Consider the following 25472-nt stretch of genomic DNA (forward strand, 5'->3'; position numbering starts at 1 on the left):
GAGAGAGAGCAATAACTTTGAATTTTAGATATAAAGTTTGGGGTTCTCTCATGTGAAATGTCTACACGAAACAAACTCATAGAGTCAGAAATCGATTAGTGGTGACTTGGGCCAGCAGACGAAAATGAAGAACAGTTGCATTGTATAGGGGTTCTCTTTGGGAATAACAAAACTACTTTAAATAGTGATGACACTGGCATAACCTTATAAACACACAAAACCATGGAATTATAGACTTCAAAATGACTTTATGTGGAATATGAATGAACTTTCCCAAGTAAAATCGTGTTAGGGAAACTGGCAAGAGAGCTCAAAGGATAAAGGTTCTTTCCATATAAGCCTGGTAACTTGAATTCAATTCCATGTGAAAGGAAATTATTGACGCTACACAGTCGTTCTCTGGCCACTCACTATACATGCCTCACAGCACGCACAGTGCACCACGCCCCACACACATCATGCAAACATCAGTAAGGGAAGCCAGATGCAATGGTGGAGAAGACCACACTGGTAAGGTCTGAGTCCTCCCTATAATCTGTAATAGCCAGGTCCACCTACTTTCTAGTATCTTCAGCTATACGATTCATACCCATGGACTCTCAGCAGTATCTGACAGGGCAGTCAGGAGAGGAAATCATATGACCTCCTGTTTGTACAGAGCCTCAATACATCCTTAACTCAGCCTACACCCCAGTATCGGTGTTACTGAGACAGCCCTGTAAAGGAATTCTCAAAGGGCCTACAGACACAGTGCTAGCTCGACCTTGCAGACACCAGGCACCCTTCTCATGTGACTGCTTCAGAAGTGAGAACTACAGACTTCACAGAGACACGCACTAGCTGCTGAGGCTGCACCCACACACTGACAGCTCCTGAACAAGGATCGGTGTGAACATGTGAGGCACCATGCAGGGATGTGCTAGCTATTGCTGATGGAGTGAAACCTAACACCTCAGCTTCTCCTCACTGTAAGTCATTTAGCCCTGAAGAAGCAAACATACCAAGGAGGCCAGCACCTTACCCACTCCATTTAGAGAGAAAGAGACCACAAACCTCAAGGATGCACGCAGTGAGGATTTTATTTGTCAAATTACAGTAGCTCAAAGATGGCTTTCTTGAAGGCAAAGCACACACACATTTTAGAAGTCCTTCTGCTTACTCTTAGGCCCCCTCTAGTGTTTGAAAAGCTCCAGGCCTCACAGGATACAGGAGGAAGAACCAACATTGGGCCAGGACCTTCTAAAACAAAAATCCTTTTGCTCCATTCATGTCACCAAGAAAATCAGGACCGTGTAACCATAATTCATATTTCAAATCCCTGCTATGATCATCTGTCTCACCACCCTCAGACCCAGCAGCCTTTCTGTGATTTACTGCTCAGTTGCTTTTAGAAGACAAAGACGGAAAATTAAAGAAAAGAAGCATATGACTCCTATGGAGGCTTTAATTTCACAAACCAGAAACACACCTAGTGAAGATTACCGTGTAACCCGCTTTGCTTATGCTGAAGTGACTGGTAATTAGCTCATACTTGCCGAAGGATACACTTACATCTGTTATTTTGGGGAATCAGAATTTTTACTTTCTATGTTTTAAGATCGCACATGAACTGGGAGTTTGCTCACTAACCTGTTCATTGTTGTGCAGACATAGGGATGAGTGCCGCCATGAGGCTGAGGTGGTCTGGAGAACACGGAGGGAAGCTCTGCGGCTTACACGACTCACGCTGCACTGCCTCTTGGAAAACAGAATGACTGCAGAGGGAGGAAGGTGTTCTCAGCTAATGTCGCTAGGTGTCTGTTTCCTCAGTCTGTCTGAAGCTGTACTGCCACCACTGAGAGACAAAGGCGACCTACAATTTTAACGACAACCAGCCTCATGCAGCTGTGAGCAGGAGGCTGCGATCAGAACAAGCTGTTTTCTCACATTCTTAAAATGGAGTCCAGTGAAATTCCGAATTTGTTTTTAAACTTAATCTACATGAACTGTATTTAAGCAATGACTAATTTGTCAGCCAACATGTCACATAGCTTTTCTGCCTGTGACTGCTTTATTTTCAAAGTTGTCATGTGCAAATACCACAGGTTAAGGGAAAAAGACTGGTCATATAAATGCTTTTTTAAAAATGGCTACACTTATAATTGGCTTTAATTTGAAGATATCTACAATCAAAGGGAACAGGGCACAGCATTTTTAAAGTGCAACACATACTCTCTTGACTCAACATAAAAAACTTATATAGCTGGGAACTACTGTGGCCAGTTCTCCTGGGATAAGTTCTGAAAGGCTGTTTTTAAAGTCAAACAATAGATTTTGAACTGAAGAACACTGAAAAGTCATTTTAAATGAGCATATAAAATACAATTACAAATGAAACCAGCATTGGAGAGGTAGCGTAAGTAAAATCAAATAAATACTATATACAGTAATATATAAAATTCAGCTTATAAAAAATTAAAAAGAGCACTCTAAAGTCGCCGTTTTCCTTGCTTTTGAGGAGTTTACAAAAAATTCAAAACGCAGACCTAGAGTAGCTGTAAAGACTTCCTCAATGCATTTAATTACTGGCACTGTTTTTTGTCAAAACCTCTCTGATCTGCCGGTCGAGTTCACTTATTATGCGGTCCTCATGGTTATAGACACCCGTTCTCATCAAAGTATCCCGTTCTTCTATCAGACGTGTCAAGTAGTCATCCAGGCCTTCTTCCAGCCCAGAGCCCCGAGGGCTGCCCTGTTTCCCACTTGCAATCTCTTTGTAGTCCTGGTACTGTTTCTGTTCTTGCTGCCGTAACCTGGGAAATCAAGAGCAAACAGCACTGTCGCAGACAGAATACTATTTTGACTCTTAATAGCACTATTTAAAAACAAGACAATTCAGTAGTTTTACTAGTTTTATTTTTAGTAAGAAAGCGAAGACCAATGATTACCACCTGATAAAAGCAACATATTTATAGAAACACAAGCTGTGTTCGTACTTACAGAATGCATGCAAACTGTAAGGCACAGTACAACAGGCCTTAGACGGCACATGGAGCGAGAGGCAGGAGGACCACAAATTCCAGGCCAGCTGAGTTGTACAAGACAGTTTCAAACACAAAAGTCAGATTCAGGACACAGTTCATTCCCTAACAGAGGGACAGCACTTGTCTGCCACTTCAAGTCCCTTGGTTCAGTTCCTGTCACTTAAAAAAAAAAAGCACCAAACACAGAAACCAGAAAATGAGTATTTTGTTTTAAATTAAGATGCATATATCTGCATCTTAATTATTATTAAATATAAATGTTAGTTATATATTAAGTATATAAATATTTAAAGTTTTTAAAAGTTGTTTTGTTTGTTTATTGGTTGAGACAGGGTTTCTCTGTGTAGCCCCGGCTGTCCTGGAACTCACTCTGTAGACCAGACTAGCTTCGAACTTCACCATTCTCTGCCTGCTGAGTGCTGGGATTAAAGGTGTGTGCAGTCGCCACAACACCTGGCTAACAGTTTGTTGTAATTGTACGTAATGTGCGTGGGATGTACACCTGGGCTTCGCTGCCATCAGAAGGTGTTGGTACCATGGAGCTGGAAGGGTAGGTATTGTGGGTCACCTGACTTAAGTGCTGGGAATCAAACTCAGGTCCTCTGGAAGAGCTGTGCACACTTTAAGCACTAGGCTGTCTCTTTAGTCCAGAGTCTTGGTGATGCCCAATATGCAGTGCTATAGCCTGCTTTTTGACTCTGACCACATCTACTTTTGCAAGTCTTGTGCGGTAAAGCCTCTCCGTCATAGCACTCCATCAGTCAGATGTGCCATCCTTTGTTGTTTACCTCAAGTTATTTCAACACAGTATCTTTGCTAGTTGAACACAGTATTTTCTTTAAATTTACTTGTCTTCGGTCACACGTAGCAAATCAAAAAGGAAAGTGCACCCTGCGAGAGCTTGTGCCTCTAATTACTTCTAATTACTTAGAGGAAAGCGCAACTCTGTGACCATGGAAACCTGGTCCAGAGGGCATGAGGTGCAAATATTTGTGTCTCTTGGTGATAATTCTGATGACCTCTGGAGGGAGATAGGAGCAGATGCTGTCTGGGCACTCCGGCATTTCAGACAGATATTGCTTTGAAAATGGAGAAGGAATGTCAACAGTGTTTCTAGTAGTAAGAATGTGAAGCCTTGCAACAGAATATTTTAGGATAACTTTGGTTCTTTAAGAACTGCTTACAATTCTGTGTCTGACTTTGCACACAGATTAGGGAGAGAGAGAAGTAATAGAATCAGGAGACCTGGTCCCAGACAGTGCATGTCACCGTCAGTAAGCAGTTTCGTGTGCAGAGACCTGAGCACAGAGCATGCATTTGGTTCCTGCATTTTCCTATTGAGCCCATGTTTCATTGATAGCATTTTTAACTCTGTCCTCCCCTGCCTTACCTGTAGCATTGTTTTCACCTTAACCCTAACGTCAGCCATTTCATGTTAGGAACTACTACACAGCATATTTAAACAAAGCCACCACATCCTGCCTGGGCATGGCTCTACCTGTGGTTTCAACTAACCCATAGTACTCTACAGTCCAAAAGCATTAGAGGGAAAATGCCCCCACATAAGTAATTCCTAAGTTTTAAAGTACATGCCCTTCGGAGTGGTGTGCTGGAATCCCAGGCTGTCCAGTAGATCTGCTGAGTCATCAATCAGCCTTTTCCAGCTCTATTTGCTCCCTGCCTGTTCATCTCAACCAATCACGGCGTCTGAGGGCGTGTACTCAGATGCTCACTCACCTATCAGGCACCATGTCTTCATGAGAAGTGCAACCACAAGGTATTCTGGCAGAGGCCCATTGTTTATATAACTTTTATTACAGTGTCTAATCTATAAACCCCATCATATGGATGCATACATAGGAAAATATATCAAATCACAATGTTTAAGACTCTGCTATTTGAGTGTCTACTGTAGTTTTTTTAGATAGTGATTTTGAAAGGAGAACTTTTGACTTCATTTATTCAAAGGATAAGCACATTTTTAACGGCACAGCACACTTAGCAGGCTTAGGCTACCAGAGCGAAACAGGAGAGACTGGGTAACTCAAAGTGAGTCCAAGATAGGGTGCTAACACACTCAACTCACCTGTTCTAGCTCAAACTCCTCTCCGCACTGACTGACTCAATCTGGTTTCTCCTGTATTGTTCTGCTTGGCCTCACCCCAACACTGGCGATCTGTTCTCAACTCCTGGCTCCTTCTCATTCTCTGCAACCTGTCTCTGTACAACCGTCCCAGTAAAACTTCCTCCCTGCTCTCTCTTCAATAGCTTTCCTTCCCTCTCTTCTCATGAGAGGTGGGCATGTCCTAGTCTGTCCATCTTTCTCTGAGTCACCACTCAACAGACATCACTTTTAAACATGGGTGCTTCCTTCTACAGACCAACTGTACCTTCACCGTTTAAGAGTAAAAGGATGTGCTAAGGGCTGAACCACACCACAACCAGAAACAGTTTGGTTCTTTTTTCCAGTAAATAATACAATCTCAGAGTTCACATTGTGATCAAATATCCTGTAACATCCTTAGATGGACACAGTCCCCACAGTCCCCTTGTAAGGGCTCCACTCTCTTACCTGTCAGCTAAAGACTCCATCTCCAAATACTATCACATTTTGGTTTCCACAGGAAGCTTCCAGGGAAGCATGGTCCAGTTTATGCCCAATGTGTATCTATCCAATAGTCTATGGTAGCTTCATGTATAAAAAAATGCAGTGACAATGTAATGTAGGCCCAGAGTCCAACTACTTAGGAGAACTTAGAAGGTCACTGAAAGTCAATTGTAAAGGTCATCTCTAGGCCATGCTTAAGGGCTAAATATGTATTATTCTCTTCAGCATGTTATAAACTTGGATGGTGCTATTCATTGACAAAATAACACGACCCATACCTTCCAAAATGTGCTGTCATATAAAACATTTAAAGGAGCTGGAGGCGGCTCGGTGGTTAAGTGCACTTGTTGCTCTTCTAGAAGATGTGAGTTCAATTCCCAGCACCTATGTTGGGTGGCTCACAACTGCCTCTAACACCAGCTCCAGGGAAACCAATATTCCTTTCTGATTTACACAGGACCCCACATACATACATACACATAAATCGAAGTAATAAAAAACAAATCTCTAAAACACAAGACAATTTAAAAAGCACTATGCTATATGCAAAATACTGTTTTGGTAAGTGAGGATCAATTTTGTTTTTGTCTATCAAACCTGTAGATCATACAAAAATAAATCTTACTTTTTAACATGATTTATATCATATCAACATTAACATGTATAGGTGTGTATTTGTTTTACATATCTCTGAATCATCTGACACTGTACCCTTCTTAGTTTAGGGAAGACCAAATTATTATTTTTTTTTTTAATTTTTCTTTTCTTTTCTTTTTTTTTTTTTTTGAGCTGGGGACCGAACCCAGGGCCTTGCGCTTGCTAGGAAAGCGCTCTACCACTGAGTCAGATCCCCAACCCCCGGGAAGACCAAATTAAATGGCTGCATTTTCGGCCCGTGTTGGTGGGAAAGGAATCGTCTGAAGGGCAGTACCTGTTCAGTTCGTTCCTTATGTCCAGCAGTTCTTGTTGCTCAGTTTTCACTGTGTCTTTCTCCTCAGCAGCCAGGTAACGCAGCCGCATCTGCTCCAACTCCTCCTGCTGTTTTTTAAGGCGAGCCATTTGGCTTTCTTGCTCCCTCTTAAAAGACACAAAGAAGCTGGCATGTACCACTGTAAATATACCCACATCATAGGACTGACTTACGGACAGTACTTGGGAGAGAATGAAAGGCTGCCAATTCTGGACCAAATGAAAGTCAGAAATGCCCAACTTTCTTCTCTCTCCCTTTGATGTCGTAACTCATGGCCAATGAGGCCTGGGGTTTGCTGGACAGTCACAGTATATCAGAAAGGAGGGCAGGAGCAGCCGCTGGTCAGCACGAAGAAGTGCAGAAAGAACGGCATCTGTGAGCATCCAGGAGCCCCGTCTTCACACCATGTGCCTACAAAAACTAACGACAGTCTCTGATCGCTAATTCCAACCACAGCTTAGGTGATAAAATTTTCTCTAGGCTCATATGAAAATCTAAGTGCATCTTTTTAAAAAAAAATAAAAATAAAAATGGGATCAAATGATATACCTTAACTTGTATTTAAAAATGAACAGTTCTTCCATAGAAGTAGATAAAATTTTTTAAAGTAGATGTAACAATCTATAGGAGGAAGCCATTCCATGCCTTGTAGGAGAGACTCTATTATGACAAGCAGTGTTGCAGGAAGACCCCAGTATGTAACAGGGAACTTCCAAGTTCACTCATTACTTCTCTACAGATAAGTGCTAGTCTTTCCTTAGGACAGCAGGGGCAACAGAGGGCCTCTTCTGTGTCTGTACTGTTTTATTGTTCCCGGCTGGCCTGGAACTCAGACACCCACCTGCTTCTGCCTCCCCAGTGCTCGGATTAAGGGTGTGTGCTCTATGCTCAGCTCATGTATTTTTTTTTTTTTTTACTAAGTAAATTATTTTCTGACTATAGCAAACAAAACATTGGTCAAACACTAGGGATATTGGGCTATACTGTCACAATGTGAACCACTCACATAACTACCATCTGGGTAATGAGAAAGTTGCTTCTCCCATCTCCCCAGGCACTAACACCCACGCTAACCAACGGTTAATTACCAGCTTCACTCTAACGCCAGGACTATGCTCATCGTGCTGAGCTCTGTAGAAACGTGATGTCCAGATGACTGTGTTGGGCTTCTTTCTCTTAACACTGACTTGAGAGTCATTGTATTGTCCTGTTCAGTTCATTACTCACAGTAATGCACAGTTTCTGCACTGCTGAGGACCATTTGGGCAGCTTCCAGTTCAGACTATAAATACTGCCAATGTTAAGATGGCTATGCACGCCCTCGGAACACACTTGGATGCATTTTACCTAGCTCTATATCTGAGACTCAAGCTGCTGGGTCAGACAGCACAACTCTAGGAATACAAAATATTGCCAAGCCATGTGCAAGGCAGCCATCACTGAATGGTTACTGTGAAAGGTCCTGGCCCTGTGCCTCTGAACAAGAGTCAGTGATGTTTCTCCTTTTTGATAGTTCTAACAGATAACACAGTGATCTGTCCTAATTTTATTTTGTATCTTTTCCCAAACAGGTGTCAATACATTTGGATGGCATTTGGATATGTTTTTATATGTGCAATGGGGTTAGAACTCAGGTCCTCATGCATGGAGACACTCTCTGAGGGAGCTGCCTCCTGAGCTATGTCTAGAAGATCAACTTCCTGATTTTGTAGTGCAGCTACGGTTAAATTCCTCTCTGAGCACACCTCCCCCCATTTCCTGCACTGATATATTGCATTTTTATTATTTTGAGTTCAAATATTTCCTAATCTCATATGGTTTTGATTTTACAATGGGTTATTAGAAGTAAACTGCGAAAGAAATGTCCCATGCTATTGAATTTTATTAACTTACACTTCAGCATCCCTGTGAAATGTGTTGAACTGTGTCTGTTCCTTATAGAGCACACTGTTGGAGTGTTTGGAATGTGGGCTAATTCATATTTTCTCTATGGAAGCACTTAGTTCAGTTAGTTTTAAAGCAACCTGGAATGTGTAGATGTCCATCTTTCCTCTATTCCTTTCATCTGTTTACTTCTTATCTTTTTTTTTCTTTTCTTTTTTTTTCGGAGCTGGGGACCGAACCCAGGGCCTTCAAGCGCTCTACCACTGAGCTAAATCCCCAGCCCTACTTCTTATCTTTTAATCAACTCTTTCATGTCAAATTTTCTCTCGGGCTCTTCTGTCTCTTCTTAAAAATGTAAGATGTTTATTTAACAAAACCCAGTATGAATTAGGACTGTGACAATCTTATAGAAAGCAAAACATATTGCATACACTTGAACTTTGTTACTTCATATTTGTATTATTTGTCATGATATTTTATTTTATGTATATTTCAAACTTCTTCAATTATATATGTAGTCTCAAACTTTCTCTTAATCTGTGTGTGTGTGTGTGTGTGTGTGTGTGTGTGTGTGTGTGTGTGTGTGTGTGTGTACACGGTGCTGGGTGTCTTCTATTGCTTCCCACCTTAAGAAAAGTTATCAGCTAACTTGGGCGACGGGATCTTCTCTCCATCCCTTCCTACACTGGGTGACAGATGCATGCGACACACCTACCTACCTTTGACAGGAGTGGTGGATGAGGTCGATTAGGTCTCCACACCTGCACATGAGGCTATCCACCAGCCTGCACACGAAGCTATCCACCAGCCTGCACATGAGGCTATCCACCAACCTGCACACGAGGCTATCCACCAGCCTGCACACAAAGCTATGCACCAGCCTGCACACGAAGCTATGCACCAGCCTGCACACGAAGCTATCCACCAGCCTGCACACGAAGCTATCCACCAGCTTGCACACGAGGCTATCCACCAGCCTGCACACGAGGCTATCCACCACTCTGCACACGAAGCTATGCACCAGCCTGCACACGAAGCTATCCACCAGCCTGCACACGAGGCTATCCACCAGCCTGCACACGAGGCTATCCACCAGCCTGCACACGAGGCTATCCACCAGCCTGCACACGAGGCTATGCACCAGCCTGCACACGAAGCTATCCACCAGCCTGCACACGAGGCTATCCACCAGCCTGCACACGAAGCTATCCACCAGCCTGCACACGAGGCTATCCACCAGCCTGCACACGAAGCTATCCACCAGCCTGCACACGAAGCTATCCACCAGCCTGCACACGAAGCTATCCACCAGCCTGCACACGAAGCTATCCACCAGCCTGCACACGAGGCTATCCACCAGCCTGCACACGAAGCTATCCACCAGCCTGCACACGAAGCTATCCACCAGCCTGCACACGAAGCTATCCACCAGCCTGCACACAAAGCTATGCACCAGCCGTAACCGAACGCTTCCTTTGCTGTGGTTACGCCCTCATTTTCCCTATTTCCATCTGAATACTTTTACTAACCTATCTTCTAGTTTCCATGTCCTATTTCTGTTTTTCAGAATCTGCTGTTAATCCACCTAAGACACATGAATTTTAGTTCTTAATTTCACTTGCAGTACAGCACTCCTGAGCCAGAGCACTGTTTCTGTGACAATTCCTCTCTAGACTACAGAAATCGTACAATTTCACACTTGTTGGTTATTCTAAAATCTACATTACTCCTTGACAGACTTCTATTGAACAAATGATGACCAGGCTTTCCATCCACAAGGACTGCTGTGGCCAGTAAGCATATAAAAATCAGGAGTAAATTGGAGAGTGGAAAATTGAAGCCACTAAATAATACTATTATCAACCTTATCAAACTCAAATTTTTAAGGCGTCTAATAGTAGGCAGCCACTGACAAGACTGAAGGAGAGGAGCCATCATGTGCTACCGTTTGTGCTGGTGTCTGCGGCACTGGGGCTTGAGCCACACATGCCAGGCAAGTCTTCCCAGTCACACCTCAGCGCTGTATGGCTGCTGAAAATGTAAAATTAGCACAACCACTTCAGGAAATCAGTGAGCAACATTTAGTAACACTTAAAAAAGAAAGTGAATGTATTCTAGTATCTGAAATTTTATTTTTGGATATAAACATCTGAAAACTGTTACTTGTGGGAGAACTGTTTAGGCTGCCTTACTATAGGGAAACCTGTAAAAAGCAGTTTTACTAAAGATTACATAAAAAACCTACAAAGTGTGGTGCAATTTCATGGAATCCTACTTCATGTATCCAGAGAGTAAAACATATGAAAGTTAACACTATCTCCAGAGGTCTTTAGGATTTTAAAGCTGACCAGTGCTAAGCAGGCACTGAACACAGAGGCGCAAACATGTGAGGTGACCAGTTTCCTGGATTACTCCAGCTCTCTTTACTTGTTTTGTAGAAGAATGCCTGTGCACTGGAGGGGCGGGGTGGGGTGCAGTGGGGTGGCTGTGCTTCTCCATCGCTCTCCTTACATCCTACAGACAGGCCACTCTCTGACTGACGCAAAACCTCTCCAGCTTGCCCTGCCTGGCCTTGCACTCCTTCTTCCTGCCCCATCCTCACAAAGACTTGAGACAGCAGCTCTAAGCCACCAGGCTTTCCTGGATATATTTTTAAAATACCTTATGTGCTGAAATTACAAAGAAAAGATTCAGGATAGTGGTATTTAGTGGAAAGGAAGAAGGTGCAGGTTAGAGATAAGAGGTTGGGGAGAAGCCTGCTGTGTAAAGTGAACTTCTGTGTCAGCCTAAGGACCTGCACTTGGCATTCCCATCCTGCTCCCCATGGGAGGTGCCAGGCACGGTGCCGTGCATCCATACCACAGCATGGGAAGTCGGAGACCGGCTAGCAAGCTGGTGAGCTCCAGGTTCACTGAGAGGCCCTGCTTCACTAACAACAACCAGAAAGAAGTATGTGTGACCTCTGTGTGGGTCCTCATGGGTGCACACGTTGTGTGCAGACTACCCATAAATACATTCTTTGGGCAAGGTATTTTTAAGAAAGGAAAAATATCTGGGCAAAGGTACAGTAAATGATTATGTCTAATTGGGAAGGAAAGATTAATTGATATTACTTCTATATTCCACAATGCTACATCTACAGATTTTTGAGCCAGTGTTCTTACTGTGAAGTCCTCTCTAATCTGGTACTCGTGACTGATCCTTTTGCCTCCGACTCCTGAATGCTGGGGTTATAAATGTGTACCACTATAACTGGAAAAATTTGCACTGTTTTTAAATAATGAGAAAAGGTATGACTATAAAGAAAAAAAAAGAACAGAAGTTGATTATTCAACTTTAGGCTACTAATGAACTTAACACTGCCCCCCCCCCCCAACTTGACACATTTTTATTCTAAAACATACCTGAGAAATCTTTTAAATGCCTTGAATTCTAAAGCAGGCATGCGCATTGTTAACAGTTACACATGCGCGCAAAAGCCAGGACCAGGGCAAATGCTCCCCCTGCCCGGTGCTCTGGGTTAGAGGCTCCTCAATCAAGTGAGTATAATCTTTATTCTGCCCTGGCTGCCTATAAATCCAGAAAGGAGATGTAAACATGCATCCAGTAGACTAAACAGCTGCTACAAAGTGGCCACCACTTACTCTCCCACTCACACATACCATCTAAGTCTGTGGGAAAAACGCAGAACTAAACTAAGGAACTCAAGTCCAGTTTTCTGAAAATAACCCAGAGCTGACAAGCCGGTAGGAGGGCCTGGATGGTTTCAAGACACAGTTTTTAACCAAGACTTGGACCTCCAACTGTTTTCTTAAACAAAGATTTACATCCCCATCCTTGGCTAAATTACTTATAAATTAATCAAATTAATTACTCTGAGTGGATAAGCAGAGGCTGGACAAGATAGTGCTGATGTCAGCCGATGAAGTCTGTGTTGTTTTAACTAAATATATTGGCTTAGTTTTAAACACATCTACTGTGCACAAATATGGTAAGGGACCCACGTGCTACTAAATAAAGTCTTAGTTCTGTTTCCTGTCCTGAGAACAAATACAGAATTTTAAAGTATGCAGCACAGTGAAAATGTTAAATTCTTATGACCAATTCATGCTTTGTAGCTTATTATTCATTTGTTTTTAAACAATGCAGCTTTTTATTCTGCTTACAGATCTACATTCTAGAAGGGGCTTTGGTATCACTCTCATTTAGAATATGAAGACTAATGCAGACAATCTTAGGTATTTGTAATCATTCAAGCATTTATTTAGGTACTGTTTAAAAATATTTCTACAGCGTATTTCCATTAAGAGGAAAAAGGAAACTAAATTGCCCCTGCATATCAAACAAGTAGTTTTAATACCCCAAGATTCCAAACCGAAAATATAAGAGAATTGTGTCCTTGTGGTTCTCAGTGGGGCTCCCCTCATGCCATGACTATTTATTATTGCAGTTGCTGCCATCAGTTATTAAACAGCGGAAGAAAACTTACAAGTTGGGTTGAGGCTGAAAACGAAAGTTTTCTTCTACACAATCAAGAGCTTACAATTCTTTAATTCACAAACTGACGATACCAGGTTGCCTCTGAGTAATGGAAGGCTCTCTTTAAACACTGCTCTGTCGATGGGCACCAGGCATTAGATCTTATCTCAAGCCGTACCAGCTGGGCTTTGTCATTAACATTTATTAACAACCTAAGATATGGCTCTCACCGTCTAATCCGCACTACATAAATGTTTTCTATGGCCCTCCAGAGGGATTCAATGTGACAAATTACTGGCAGAGAGTATAGCCTCGTGGCTATTCACCAGAGGCAATGTAAAATTAACATGGTACTAATCCAATTTAAACAAAAAGTTGCACAAACAATTCTCTGAACAAAAGCAGAGAGACACTTCCAATTTTGTTTTCAAACACGAAATAAATGTGTTTTTAATAAAGGGTTTTAGAGGAAAATTTTAAAGTAATTTTCACACATGTGAAATGTGCCAATTTAATTAAGTTATTAATTTTAATCTTCCAAAAACTGTTAGTGGCATAGCATAATTCACTATGAAGACCCCAAGGGCTATTGCCCTTCTTAAATTACCACATCTCAGTATGGCCTGCAAAACATCAAAGGTTCCTAGTGATCTCAAAACTTGTTTATAATGTTTCTAAAGCAGAAAGTTTACAGGATAAAGGATAAAATTAGTCCAAACTAAGCAAGCACTAAACACATTGCACTCATTCTGACTGTTATTTCTAGATTAGTATTTAGTGTGTGTGTGCATGTGTGTGGTGCATACACGTGAGTGCAATACCCACGTCTGTGCATGCACATGAGGAGGGCGGAGCAGGTCACTGGGAGGTGAGTCTTTTCCTTACTATATTGAGACAGGGTATTTGGCTGACCTAGCAGAGAGCTGTTTGGGCCAGGCTCGCTGGTCAGCAAGTTCCAAGGATGGACTTACCTCCATCCTCCAAAGCCTGGGTTCCTGGCACACATGGCCACAGTTTTCTGTGTGGGCGCTGAGAGAGTGAACTCAGGTCCTCACCTGCAGCGTGAGTATGGCTACCCAGTGAGCCATCACCCCAGCCCCAGTGCTCTCAGTTTCTTTAGTAGACTCTAAGTTTTGGAGAAGTATTAATTCAACACTTTTCTTTCCTTATTAATTTACAGCAATTCAAGAGAAAAAAAATCTGAAAGTTCTGAAAGTGATACCTCTCTTATTAGGAACAAATAATAAACATCCTTTTTTTTTTTTCTTTTTAAAGCCGAGGGTAAAACTGTACAAGAAGAAAGAGTAAATAGGAAATAGGGTGAATGAGAAGATCCAGAGGATACCAAGATGCGAGGAAGTAGAATTAGCAAAGGGGAATTTTGGGAAGGGGAGATTTTATAATCCCTTGGCTTCATTTTGTTCCTTCCTAAGAGTGTTTCGTACATGCACGCTGGTGAGGCCAGGGTTTGACATCAGTGCCTTCCTCAGTCTTCTCCATTGGATTTCTTTGGGACAGCATCTCAAAGTGAACCTGAGCTTGCCAATGTGGCTAGACTGGCTGTCCAGGAAGCACTGAGAGTCTTCTGAAAGAGCTTCTCCAGAGCCAAGATGGCTGACAGGACCCTGCAGCAGCCCTGGCCTACTTTAGATGGGCACTGGTGTTCAAACTCACGCTGCCATGTTGCTTGGCAAGCGTGTTACTCACCGATCCACCCCCAAGACACACAGCCTTTCCTGCAAGACAGGGCCTCTCCTGGTCCAGGCTGACCTAGGCTGACCTTGTACTAGCCACAGAGTCAAGGAAAGCCTCGAATCCTTGAGCCTTCTGCTTCCACCTTTTCTTTTAAAACCTACCTCAGCCAGATGCAGAGGTTTATGCCTACAATCTTAACTACTTAGGAGACTGAGGCAGGAGAATTGTAGATTCAACAGCAGTCTGGACATCTTAGGGAGAGGCCCTTTCGGGAGTAGCATGCTTCTATTTACTTTCTCCCCACTCTCCTGTCCTACAAGTCCTCCCTCTGCTTCAGTATGAAACCAGAGCATTATGACTTTATAGTCTAGCTGTTTCTTCCTCAAAGTCAGGCAGTTCTCCTCAGCGCTGCTCTCACTAGCAGGCTGACAACATGCTTCCGCCTAGACATGCTGACTCGGCACTTCTGCTCCAGTGCTTTTTGTGGGAATCCTTCGTCATCTAGGCACTGAAACTGCAACAGGATGAGTTCGCTCATGTTTCGGTCTAAGTCTTATCACTCAGTGTCTCCCTGAGCACACATGACAACTGTCAGTCCATTTTGTCATCTGCTATCTAGGGATGATAGGATTAAAAACACCACTATACGTCATCACTAAATTCTTCTCTATTATAAGCTACTCATCTTAAGCATAAGAATTCCAAGCTCTACCTTACACAGCTTCAGACTGCTCCTTTGCCAAGGACTCCATCACTTTAGGTCAATCAAATCCAGAAAGATGCATATTTCTAAATCTAAAACCTATAACGCCCGCTCGCATTTGCAAATCTTATCTCCTTCCTCTGCTCCAGTTAAGAGAGTGTCTTGTTGTGCTCGCTTCGGCAGCACATATACTAAAATTGGAACGATACAGAGAAGATTAGCATGGCCCCTGCGCAAGGATGACACGCAAATTCGTGAAGCGTTCCATATTTTTCCAACAGATTGGGAAAAGATCTTTACCAATCCTACAACAGATAGAGAGGCCTTATATCCAAAATATACAAAGAACTCAAGAAGTTAGACCGCAGGGAGACAAATAACCCTATTAAAAAATGGGGTTCAGAGCTAAACAAAGAATTCACAGCTGAGGAATGCCGAATGGCTGAGAAACACCTAAAGAAATGTTCAACATCTTTAGTCATAAGGGAAATGCAAATCAAAACAACCCTGAGATTTCACCTCACGCCAGTGAGAATGGCTAAGATCAAAAACTCAGGTGACAGCAGATGCTGGCGAGGATGCGGAGAAAGAGGAACACTCCTCCATTGTTGGTGGGATTGCAGACTGGTACAACCATTCTGGAAATCAGTCTGGAGGTTCCTCAGAAAATTGGACATTGAACTGCCTGAGGATCCAGCTATACCTCTCTTGGGCATATACCCAAAAGATGCCCCAACATATAAAAAAGACACGTGCTCCACTATGTTCATCGCAGCCTTATTTATAATAGCCAGAAGCTGGAAAGAACCCAGATGCCCTTCAACAGAGGAATGGATACAGAAAATGTGGTACATCTACACAATGGAATATTACTCAGCTATCAAAAACAACGAGTTTATGAAATTCGTAGGCAAATGGTTGGAACTGGAAAATATCATCCTGAGTGAGCTAACCCAAACACAGAAAGACATACATGGTATGCACTCACTGATAAGTGGCTATTAGCCCAAATGCTTGAATTACCCTAGATCCCTAGAACAAATGAAACTCAAGACAGATGATCAAAATGTGAATGCTTCACTCCTTCTCTAAAAGGGGAACAAGAATACCCTTGGCAGGGAAGAGAGAGGCAAAGATTAAAACAGAGACTGAAGGAACTCCCATTCAGAGCCTGCCCCACATGTGGCCCATACATATACAGCCACCCAATTAGACAAGATGGATGAAGCAAAGAAGTGCAGACCGACAGGAGCCGGATGTAGATCTCTCCTGAGAGACACAGCCAGAATACAGCAAATACAGAGGCGAATGCCAGCAGCAAACCACTGAACTGAGAATAGGACCCCCGTTGAAGGAATCAGAGAAAGAACTGGAAGAGCTTGAAGGGGCTCGAGACCCCATATGTACAACAATGCCAAGCAACCAGAGCTTCCAGGGACTAAGCCACTACCTAAAGACTATGCATGGACTGACCCTGGACTCCGACCTCATAGGTAGCAATGAATATCCTAGTAAGAGCACCAGTGGAAGGGGAAGCCCTGGGTCCTGCTAAGACTGAACCCCCAGTGAACTAGACTATGGGGGGAGGGCGGCAATGGGGGGAGGGCGGCAATGGGGGGAGGGTTGGGAGGGGAACACCCATAAGGAAGGGCGGGGGGAGGGGGATGTTTGCCCGGAAACCAAAGAATTATTATTAAGTATTAAATAAATTAAAAATTAAAAAAAAAAGAAAATACTGGTTCATTTAATACATTACTCTTGTCAAAAAAAAAAAAAAAAAAAAAAAAAAAGAGAGTGTCCTGACCTGGAACTATGTAATCCAAACTGACCTCGAACTCACTGCAATCCTCCTGCCTCAACCTCCAGAATGTTGGGATTTCAGGTGTGCACTGTATTCTTGTCTCTGCCAGTTTCTTAAATTGTATTTCCCAAACCGGAAAACCTTCCCGGAATCTCTGGCTAGGCCCTCAGCGTCATCTTTCACAGATTCTTGTCTCATTTCTATTGCTACGCTTCCAGGCTTTGTTCCTGGGAACCTTTAACATGCAGAGTCCTGTACCCAATAAGAAGGGATTGTGCTTTCTCACTTCATGATTCTTTGTGATAACCATGGAGTCGCTTCATTTCCTCTACTCTGTGGCTACATCACAACCAGATTTGCTATTAAGATGCTAATGACTCAACTCCAGAGGTCCATCTGAAGCCACCCACCCTTCAGACACCATCCCTAAGTCGTCCTGAACAAATGTGTTTTCTCTTCTGAATAGTGCTCAGCTAACTGCTACAACTGTTCTTCCTTATTTCTGAATTCTCACCTCTCTAGAGGGCAAGGCCCATGTCTTACCTACCTACATATACCAAGCATAGGATTTTACATTTAGGAAGAACTTATTACTGTGCAAAATGTCCACACTAGGCCTGCCAGAATTAAAATAGCACATTGCTATTTTGAAAATGCAAAATATAAATCTAAAATCCAAAACTTTTGAGCTATAGCATGATGAGAATAGCACTGTGGTCATGAGACAAGCATATTTAAAAATACTGTGAAGAAAAAAACTACCTCCTGACTATATAATTAATGTCCAACTGAAACACAAGTGGATTTTGTGTTTACATTTGGATATAACATTCAAGGTATCTCCTTTCTTATATGCAAATATTATAAAATATTGAAAAAAATCTGAAATTCAAAATATTTCTGGTCCAATTTCAAATAAAGAACATAGGAGTTGAGTCTACCCACTGTAGTTTCTAATCCTTACTTTTATTGCCCACAATCTCAACACAGCTATAAGCTATTCTGGGACATGCTCTACAACTCCTTAATTCCCACCCAGTCTGGCAGTTCTGTAAACAGATGGTAAGAATTTTACAAAGAACTTTGTGCATAGTATCACAAAGATTTCTAATAGTGCATAATATAATATCATGGAAACATACTAAAAAAAATCTGAAAGACACTATGTATCAGATTTCATTCAGAATAAGGCTGATTTTTTTTTTTTTAAGTTGGCGTAATACTCATGATCTTCCAACAGGTCCAGTAAGTCATATTCAAAGTAAAAGCCTCATTTGTATTCTCTTGGATCTTAACCATTTAAAAACTTATGGCCCAAATTAAGATTAATTTCTGATGAAAATAACTTTGTTGTCTAGGAAAGGAAAATGTCAACAAGGATTTTCAAATAACTATGAAGTCTTTTAAATTTAAAATTATGCAAAATTTCTCCATGACAGCTTTCATAATTGAGTAATTGTATCTCCGTAGGAAAATTATTTTAAATATGTTAGGCTCTTAAATATTAAGAAATGCTAAATTTAGTTTACCCCAAAATGGTCCCCTAGAAAAGTCCCTAATGAAAGTGAATCCTACGGAAAGAAGCCGTTGTTTATAAGTAAGATTAAGCTGATCGTTTCAAACAAGATTGTGGCAACTAAAAATAAAAGATATAAAAGTTTCAGCTTTCAATTGTGAAAACATGATTCTGCATAGAACACATTGAAAAATAAACCCGAAGCCTCTGATCTTAGACCACAGCACTGGAGAGGCCAACATAGGTTTCTAACACAGTAGTGTCAAACATGAAACTTACAAAGTGATGATGGGAAGACAGAGTCAGCTCTCAACCACGTACCTGCTTGAGTCTGGCAAGTTCTTTCAAAGCTCGGCCCCACTGCTGCTTGTAATGCAGTTTAGACTTGGTTGCAGACTCCAACTTTCTTTCAAGTTCAACCTAACAGTGATTAAAATCGTATCAAGTGAAACACTATCCCACTGTGTGCAATCACTGAAAGATAATATATACAAAGAGTCGGGCTTAAGAAAAGAGTTTATACAGCATGACATATGACATTGTCTAAAGCTGTTATATAATTTACTATAAATATTATGGCACATGAACATTTTCTTGTTTAAAATATAGTATTATTTTTATTGCCTTGCAGGCTAGACTAAAAAGAACTGAATTAGTTTTAACTTCTAGACAGTTACTATAAATGTATTTAAACGTGTATATTACACAGAGTGAAAAATACATTCATTTTTAACAAAAAGCAGCTCTAAGTGTTAACATTCCGTGTCAGCTGGCACTCCAACCTCAGAAGGCCAATTTTCCTTGGGTAGGCCTGTCATTAAGTGGAATTCTGTCTTGTAACAAGGAGGGCTGGAGAGATACTTTCATAACTTTTGGCAAAACCACAGAACACTGGAAACGCTGCAATGTTTTATCAAAAAGCAATTTACTAAGAGGTGCAAAGTCAAAAATGAAAAAATATTTTAAGAATGTTAAAATAAACCAAAGAGGAAGAAAAATAACGTTCCTTAATAACACACATTTCACTTTTATTTTCTATCTTTCCTGAAATATATAAAGAAAAACACTAAAGTGATTCAATTAAAAATCTGGTTATTTATGCTTGCAGCAGGCAATCTGTTGTGCCTGAACTAAAGCCAAGTTGGCTGTGTTCTGGAATGTACTCACTGAGTGCTTCAAACCATGTACCAAACAAAGCCATGCAGCCAGAAGACAGCTTTACTGTTAAGTGATAATGTAATAATCTGCTCGAATTACAGCAAAACATTGTCACTCTGAACTAGCTGAGTTTTTAATATCAAGTTTAGGTTTTTCGCATACATACAACTCCAAATGTTTTACAGAAAAACAAAAGATGAAGACACTATAAAAATTCGAATGTTAGAAAACTCAGAGCAAAATAAAATGACAGGAAGAGTAGACTGCCAAGTCCCGTCACAAAGGCCAGAGCACTCTTTGCAGTTATTGATGACACTTGGAGTCGAGGTCTTCCTGCTCTACAAATCCCCAGTGCTAGGATTCAGATGTGTTGACATTTCACAACCAGTCTCAAGCATCTTGAGTTGAATGATATTGCTGAGATTACTGGAGATAATCCCTCTACTTGTGCTCAGTGATTCATACACATCACTTGGTAATTTAACAACAGGCCATACCTCAGAAGAGTAGAGACAGTCTTTGAGAGCATGCATATGGGTCCTGGACAAGGTCTGCATCTGGGGCCAGATCAAGGATGAGGCCTAACAGACCCGCTCTAACAGTAAAAACGAAGCAGTTCCACCAGTTTTGCATAAATATAAAAATAATTCATACTATCATAGTTATACACACACATCATTCTGCATATTTTATTCCTAAAACTTACCTGCAAATCTGAAACACAAATTCATTACTATCAATAATCCCTAATTTTTATTTTAAGAATATGGTGCTTGTGATTCTAAAGAATTATGTGGACCCAATTCCTAGAATAATACATGTAACTAAAATTTCTTTTGGTTTAATTACTTTTATTATTTACTAAAACTCAAAAACTCCTCAACTCCCTCTCAAATATTGTTAAATATATATATATAAATACATATATACATATAAATAAATATATATGTATACCCATACACACAGACACACAGACACACAGACACACAGACACACACACACACACACCCCAACAACAACCAGCTGGATCCATTTACTGTTGCTTGTATGTCTACAGTCCCAAAGCTGACCATTTTGTATTAGACAACTAATTTGGGGGATGATCCCGGGAGAAGCTATCTCTCCCTTTCTCAGCAGTCTTCAGGTGCCTGTGGTTCTTTGTGTATGGGTAGGATTCGGTGAGATCTCCCTTCTAAGGTGGCATGTCTATTTATGCTGCCTTTGTTCAGGCCTTGTTCGGGCAGCCATATTGTTGAGGTATGTGTAGGGGAGCGTCCTTCTCATTTATGGGACACACATTCTCATAGATTTCCAGGACTTTGATTGCTATTTTGAAACCGACCTTCACTCTTGGCCTCCTACATCAGCCGTGCTTGCAGGGCAGGTGGACCTGCACCTGTACTGGTCATTTGATTTAGGGTTTCACTGTTCCGTGACTCAGGTCACACACCCTAGCCAGGTTAAATATCCCTGAAAGGAGACAGACCACTCAAAACGCTCAAGACCTAAGTCAACTCAGAATGCAGAAGACAAACTTCCCATTCCCCTACCAAAGACAGCATTCGTTTTTGTCTTGAGTCCATTCCCAGATCTAAACTATCACAAGGAACTACCTATTCATCCCTTGAAATATTTTCAGATTTCCCCTTTTCAATTCCTATTGTCATTTATGCAGCCCAAGCTTCTCTCTGCTCACCTCAACTGTAAGTGTCTCTTACCATCCCAGTTTTTAAGTTATGTCTGTAAGTTCTGCAAACTGCTACTAATTAATTCTCTACTGAAAAATTTACTACAGCTATTTGCCTAGGATCCAAAATGTAATCTCTGTCCTTCTTGCTCAACATTGCTCAGGGTTCAACAAACCTACTGCTAGCCATGCGCTCTGCAAGTCTCCTCGCCCAGCTGCCTAGGCTCCTGACTCTTGCCTAAGTCTTAAAGCTCACTCAGATTTTACCTCTATCTGAGGCCGGCTTGAATCTGCTACAATATGAAACAGCAAATGACTCCCTTTAGATTGAGTCATTCGTGGTCATTCGTGGTCATTCGTGGTCATTCGTGGTCATTTACTCCTCAAAGTCACCTCTGAAACCGCGCAACAGTGTCTAGAGTACCCCAAGAACAATAAACACCTTTGCTCTTGCTTTTCCTACCTCTCTTATTTCTCTAAGAGTGGTGACACACTACATACCAAAATGTTATTCAATACTACCCAACTTTTACTGTGATTAAAATGTTGACTTTTTTTAAATATATGGATTTTCAAGCTCTAAATGTCCCATTAAAACATATGCTTTCCATATTTTAAGTTTTTAAAGCCCTAATAAGGGCTGGAGAGATGGCTCAGAGGTTAAGAGCACTGACTGACTGCTCTTCCAGAAGTGCTAAGTTCAAATCCTGACAACCACATGGTGGCTCACAACCATCTGTAATGGGATCCGATGCCCTCTTCTGGTGTGTCTGAAGACAGCGACAGTGTACTCATATATAATAAAATTTTTAAAAATCCTTAATAATTTATAAACTATGTAAAGATATTTTCTAGGTCAAAGAAAATTCACAAAGGTGGGTGCAATGGCTCACAAATATAATTCAGGAACTGAGACGGCCACTGCCAGTTTGGTGCCAGTCTAAGCCTAAATGTTATGCTAGACCATCTTGCAAGGTAAGACCTGGTTTCGAAAACAGTGAAAAACGGGGTTGAGGTGCAGGTGCTCTGAGGTGGTTCAGAAAGCAGAGAAACATGGAATGAAGTATGTTGGAACCCACAGGGGAAGGAGGGAACTGACTTCCATACTCTACTATTCATGCATGCCCCATGCATTCAAGTGCTTGTTCTCTCTCTCTCTCTCTCTCTCTCTCTCTCTCTCTCTCTCTCTCTCTCTCACACACACACACACACACACTCACACACACACACATACACAGACACACATAAATACAAATTTAAAAACACATAAATGATTTATTTTTATAATAGCAAAAGGAATCAAGATTTTGCAAAGCTGTATCTTAGTGTTAATTTAGAAGGGAAGGGAGGGAGGGAGACACTGGCACCTGGAGAGTCACTTTCAGACACTGCTTCACTGCCTGGCCTTCTATGCTTTTATCAGTTACTATTTCAGGATAAGACTATGCCCTCTCCTGGTTCCAAAAAGACTTACAAGGAATTAAAAAAAAAAAAAACAACTAAAAAGTTGTTTTACTGTACAGTCTGAACTGGAACGCTAAAAGCGAGCCTCAGTGCTAAGGCAGAGACATTCACAGAATGATTCCTCTCACTACACCCTGGTATTTAAACAGATGCTAGCAGCAGAGGTACCCTAAGTAAAGGGAACAGAACACTGGTGTACCCTTCTTCTCTACACATTTCTACTCAGATTTTGGGTCTGGTCTTTCACCTTCTGACAAGTTTTGATTCCTTCTTTGCTATGGTAGTCACTTCTGTTCACAACTCTATGTATGCAAACTGTAACTGACAGCACACATCCAATTCAAACACAACCAGTGTCACACACCTTGCCTTCTCTGCTGTGCTATATTAAAACAGAGTCGTATGCACATGCATTTATTAGTGACTTTAAAAGTTGATCACTAGAGCTAGTTACACTGACAGAAGCTGACATAGTTACCTTTTCCAAGGTGAGGAGGTTTATTTCTGACTGCAGCCGTATTTCTGGTTTGTTGTTTTGTTGGTCCTTGAACTGCTGAAAATCTTTTTCCAAAATCTTATACTTATTTTCAGCATCATTAAGCTGTATTTGAAGAGAAAGTATATTATAGCAATTACAAGCAAAACTTGATTCTGCACAATCTGATTTAACAGTGTCATTACTATTCTGAAACATGTTATGATAGAACATTTGGAAAACACATAAAAAAAGAAAATGGTCAGTATTTAAGAATTCAGCAAATTAATTAACAGAAAAGCTTTTTCTGTTTTTAAACTAGGTAAAAAAATTAAGGATCGAAGGACCTAACACCTGAAGGAATGCCAAAGACACCAGGGGCTAACCAGGGGCAGGGACTTCTCATCCTACAGAACTGGCTCTGACGACAGCTCCTAATACTTGGTAAGTTATTGGGGCGTGCAAGGAAGCTACCTATCTGACGGGGCAGACAGGTAGTGGGTGGCCTTGATTAAACAGTGTAACTGAGGGCAGAAAGACATTCATTTTGACTGACGATGGTGGCTACATAATCTATGTAACACTTGTAATTCTAATGCTTGAGAGGGCAAAGTAGGAAGACAGCCCTAATGTTGGAGGTAAGCTAGGGAACACAATGAGTTCCGGGCTATGCTGAGCTACTGGGCATCTTAAAGGGCAAGTAAACAAAAGCATATAATAATGTATAAGATCTTTGCTAATGTAGATTAAAATGCAAATGACAATTGTTGAGGGTGACTTCTGAAAACATACACTGATGTCGCAGTTGGACAAACCCACGGGCTTTTTCTATGACGTCAGATGTAATTCAGCTGAAACACTGACTAGTTATGTGGCTAAGGTACAACTTAAACCAACACTGATGAACTTTACCCCAGCACAAGCATGGCGTGACGCACTTGTGAGTTGCGTGGATGGTCCTGAAGAAGCATCAGCATCTTTAGAAGAAGCTGCCCCCAATATAAAAAGTTTCCACATAATTCATTTTCCAAAACCAGCAAAAACCATTTGGAAATGATCTTGCTTGTAAAAATACATTTGTTTTGTGTGCATGATGTACGTGTTTGTATGTGTATACATACGTGTAGAGGCCAGAGGTCAACATTAGCATCTTTTTCAACTCTTTTCCAACTTACACTGTGAAAGAGGTCTTTTATTGAACCTGCAGCTCTCACAGACTGACTAGCTGGGCTGGATAGCAGTGAGGGGCCCTCCTGTCTCCCTCCCTGCACTGGGATTATAGTGCATTGTCACCGTGCCCAGCTTTTGACAAGGGTGCGTGGCATCCCAACTCAGGTCCACATGTTTGCCTGGCAAACACTCTCTCTGACCAAGACATGTTCCTAGTCTCCACTTTTATATTTTAAACAAAAAATGTACTAATAGTAAGTGCATCTGGTTCTTCACCACTCGAGGACATCATCCCAAGCAACTACAGCTGTCACATTGCAATTGTAGAGATACGGGCTTCGAGGGCAGAGGACAGTCCCTGGGAGGGAGGCCATCATCACTGCCATGACCCAGAGCTCTGGTGCCTGCTCTCACTTGAACACAAATAGGTTTACCTTCTTCACTTCTCTTTATGCTTAACTGTCTCTTCTACCAGTCTAACTGAAATGCCACATTTAATATATGCAACCACGTCAACATAATGACCCCAAATTTCCCTTACGCATTTCCCATGAGCAAATTGGATAATTCAGAAACTGGTGAAGTTTCTCCCCTGATAAAAACTGAGCTTAAAGAATAAAGATGTGCCTTCAATAATTTTTCCAAGTTACCAATTTTCACACCGAGACTCTTGTACAGGAGAACTGTGAGTCAGTGGCACCATCTTGGGGTGGACTGACAGAGTACATGACAGAGAGTGGGCCCAGCGTGTGCGCCAAGCACTCTCTCGACTGCTGCTGCTGCTTTTGCTCTAGGCACCCAAACCTTGAACTGGAAGAACACTAATACTGGTGGACCCC

General features: G+C 41.6%; 1 protein-coding gene and 1 non-coding gene across 12 annotated transcripts in view; one reads left to right on the plus strand and one right to left on the minus strand.

Annotated features, from left to right (window-relative positions):
* Positions 1-1056: 1056 nt before the first annotated feature.
* Cep120 (centrosomal protein 120) overlaps positions 1057-25472 on the minus strand; it is a 61778-nt gene continuing 37362 nt past the window's right edge. For 8 of the 11 annotated variants that reach the window (XR_015642263.1, XR_015642265.1, XR_015642262.1 and 5 more), the window contains 4 exon segments: positions 23467-23589; positions 19001-19099; positions 6563-6708; positions 1062-2792 (listed from right to left, as the gene is read on the minus strand). Coding sequence is in view for 7 of the 11 variants with exons in the window: in NM_001437341.1 (NP_001424270.1) it covers positions 2558-2792; positions 6563-6708; positions 19001-19099; positions 23467-23589 (603 nt within the window). In the remaining 4 variants the exon portion in view is untranslated. 11 annotated transcript variants of the gene reach the window in all.
* LOC120098424 (U6 spliceosomal RNA) lies at positions 15530-15636 on the plus strand. The gene has a single exon (XR_015643175.1). It is a non-coding gene; the product is annotated as a U6 spliceosomal RNA (small nuclear RNA).

The sequence above is a fragment of the Rattus norvegicus genome, chromosome 18, assembly GCF_021556685.1.
Source record: "Rattus norvegicus strain SHRSP/BbbUtx chromosome 18, alternate assembly SHRSP_T2T, whole genome shotgun sequence".
In the NCBI taxonomy this organism is placed as follows: Eukaryota; Metazoa; Chordata; class Mammalia; order Rodentia; family Muridae; genus Rattus; species Rattus norvegicus.